The sequence below is a fragment of the Neopelma chrysocephalum genome, unplaced genomic scaffold (assembly GCF_003984885.1).
Source record: "Neopelma chrysocephalum unplaced genomic scaffold, ASM398488v2 Primary Assembly neopelma1_94716, whole genome shotgun sequence".
NCBI classification, from domain to species: Eukaryota; Metazoa; Chordata; class Aves; order Passeriformes; family Pipridae; genus Neopelma; species Neopelma chrysocephalum.
The window spans coordinates 894-3,031 of NW_020923422.1; the positions used below are offsets into that span (position 1 = coordinate 894).

At 57.9% G+C, this 2,138-nt stretch overlaps 1 protein-coding gene across 1 annotated transcript in view; it reads right to left on the bottom strand.

The window, feature by feature from the left end:
• Positions 1 to 1,741: 1,741 nt before the first annotated feature.
• LOC113980575 (tonsoku-like protein) overlaps positions 1,742 to 2,138 on the bottom strand; it is a 3,292-nt gene continuing 2,895 nt past the window's right edge. The window contains exon 5 of the mRNA XM_027707804.1: positions 1,742 to 1,766. Within this exon, the coding sequence (XP_027563605.1) occupies positions 1,742 to 1,766 (25 nt within the window). The remainder of the gene's footprint in view (positions 1,767 to 2,138) is intronic.

Genomic DNA, 2,138 nt, shown 5'->3' on the forward strand with positions numbered 1-2,138 from the left:
AGTTCAAACCAGTCCCTCCCAGTCCCTCCCAGTCCCCACTGGTGCAGCAGGAAAGCCGGGACAATAAATGGGGGGCAGCAGATCCCAAAAATCACCGGAGCCGTGGATAAATAATGGGATGTAATGACCCTGCTGGGGCAGAGCGGGAGCCACCAGATCCCACTGGAATCCCCCAGTTCAAACCAGTCCCTCCCAGTCCCTCCCAGTCCCCACTGGTGCAGGAGGAAACCCGGGACAATAAAAGGGGACGGAGGATCCCAAAAATCACCGGAGCCGTGGATAAATAATGGGGTGTAATGACCCTGCTGGGACAGAGTGGGAACTACCAGGATCCCCCAGTCCAAACCAGTCCCTCCCAGTCCCCACTGGTGCGGGAGGAAAGCGGGATAATAAACAGCGGCCGGCGGATCCCAAAAATCACCGGAGCCGTGGATAAATAATGGGGTGTAATGACCCTGCTGAGACACAGTGGGAACTACTGGGATCCCCCAGTTCAAACCAGTCCCTCCCAGTCCCCACTGGTGCAGGAGGAAACCCGGGACAATAAAAGGGGACGGAGGATCCCAAAAATCACCAGAGCCGTGGATAAATAATGGGATGTAATGACCCTGCTGGGGTATAATGACCCTGTCGGGGCAGAGCAGGAGTCACCAGATCCCACAAGGATCCCCCAGTTCAAACCAGTCCCTCCCAGTCTCCACTGGTGCGGCAGGAAAGCCGGCACAATAGATGGGGGCAGCGGATCCCAAAAATCACCGGAGCCGTGGATAAATAACGGGATGTAATGACCCTGCTGGGGCACACCAGGAGCCACCAGATCCCACTGGGATCCCCCAGTTCAAACCAGTCCCTCCCAGTCCCTCCCAGTCCCCACTGGTGCAGGAGGAAAGCCGGGACAATAAAAGGGGACGGAGGATCCCAAAAATCACCGGAGCCGTGGATAAATAATGGGATGTAATGACCCTGCTGGGGTATAATGACCCTGTCGGGGCAGAGCAGGAGCCACCAGATCCCACAAGGATCCCCCAGTTCAAACCAGTCCCTCCCAGTCCCTCCCAGTCCCCACTGGTGCGGGAGGAAAGCCGGGACAATAAACGGGGGCGGCGGATCCCAAAAATCACCGGAGCCGTGGATAAATAATGGGGTGTAATGACCCTGCTGGGACAGAGTGGGAACTACCAGGATCCCCCAGTCCCTCCCAGTTCAAACCAGTCCCTCCCAGTCCCCACTGGTGCGGGAGGAAAGCGGGATAATAAACAGGGGCCGGCGGATCCCAAAAATCACCGGAGCCGTGGATAAATAATGGGGTGTAATGACCCTGCTGGGGCACAGTGGGAACTACTGGGATCCCCCAGTTCAAACCAGTCCCTCCCAGTCCCTCCCAGTTCAAACCAGTCCCTCCCAGTCCCCACTGGTGCAGCAGGAAAGCCGGGACAATAAACGGGGGCGGCGGATCCCAAAAATCACCAGAGCCGTGGATAAATAACGGGGTGTAATGACCCTGCTGGGGCACACCGGGAGCCACAGGGATCCCCCAGTTCAAACCAGTCCCTCCCAGTTCAAACCAGTCCCTCCCAGTCCCCACTGGTGCAGGAGGAAAGCCGGGACAATAAAAGGGGACGGAGGATCCCAAAAATCACCGGAGCCGTGGATAAATAATGGGATGTAATGACCCTGCTGGGGTATAATGACCCTGTCGGGGCAGAGCAGGAGTCACCAGATCCCACAAGGATCCCCCAGTTCAAACCAGTCCCTCCCAGTCTCCACTGGTGCGGCAGGAAAGCCGGCACAATAGATGGGGGCAGCAGATCCCAAAAATCACCGGAGCCGTGGATAAATAACGGGATGTAATGACCCTGCTGGGGCAGAGCGGGAGCCACCAGATCCCACTGGGATCCCCCAGTTCAAACCAGTCCCTCCCAGTCCCTCCCAGTCCCCACTGGTGCAGGAGGAAAGCCGGGACAATAGATGGGGGCGGCGGATCCCAAAAATCACCGGAGCCGTGGATAAATAATGGGATGTAATGACCCTGCTGGGGCACAACGGGAGCCACTGGGATCTCCCAGTTCAAACCAGTCCCTCCCAGTGGGCTCAGGGGCTCTTCCAGAAGAGCCTCTGGTCTCTCCGGAGGCGGCGGC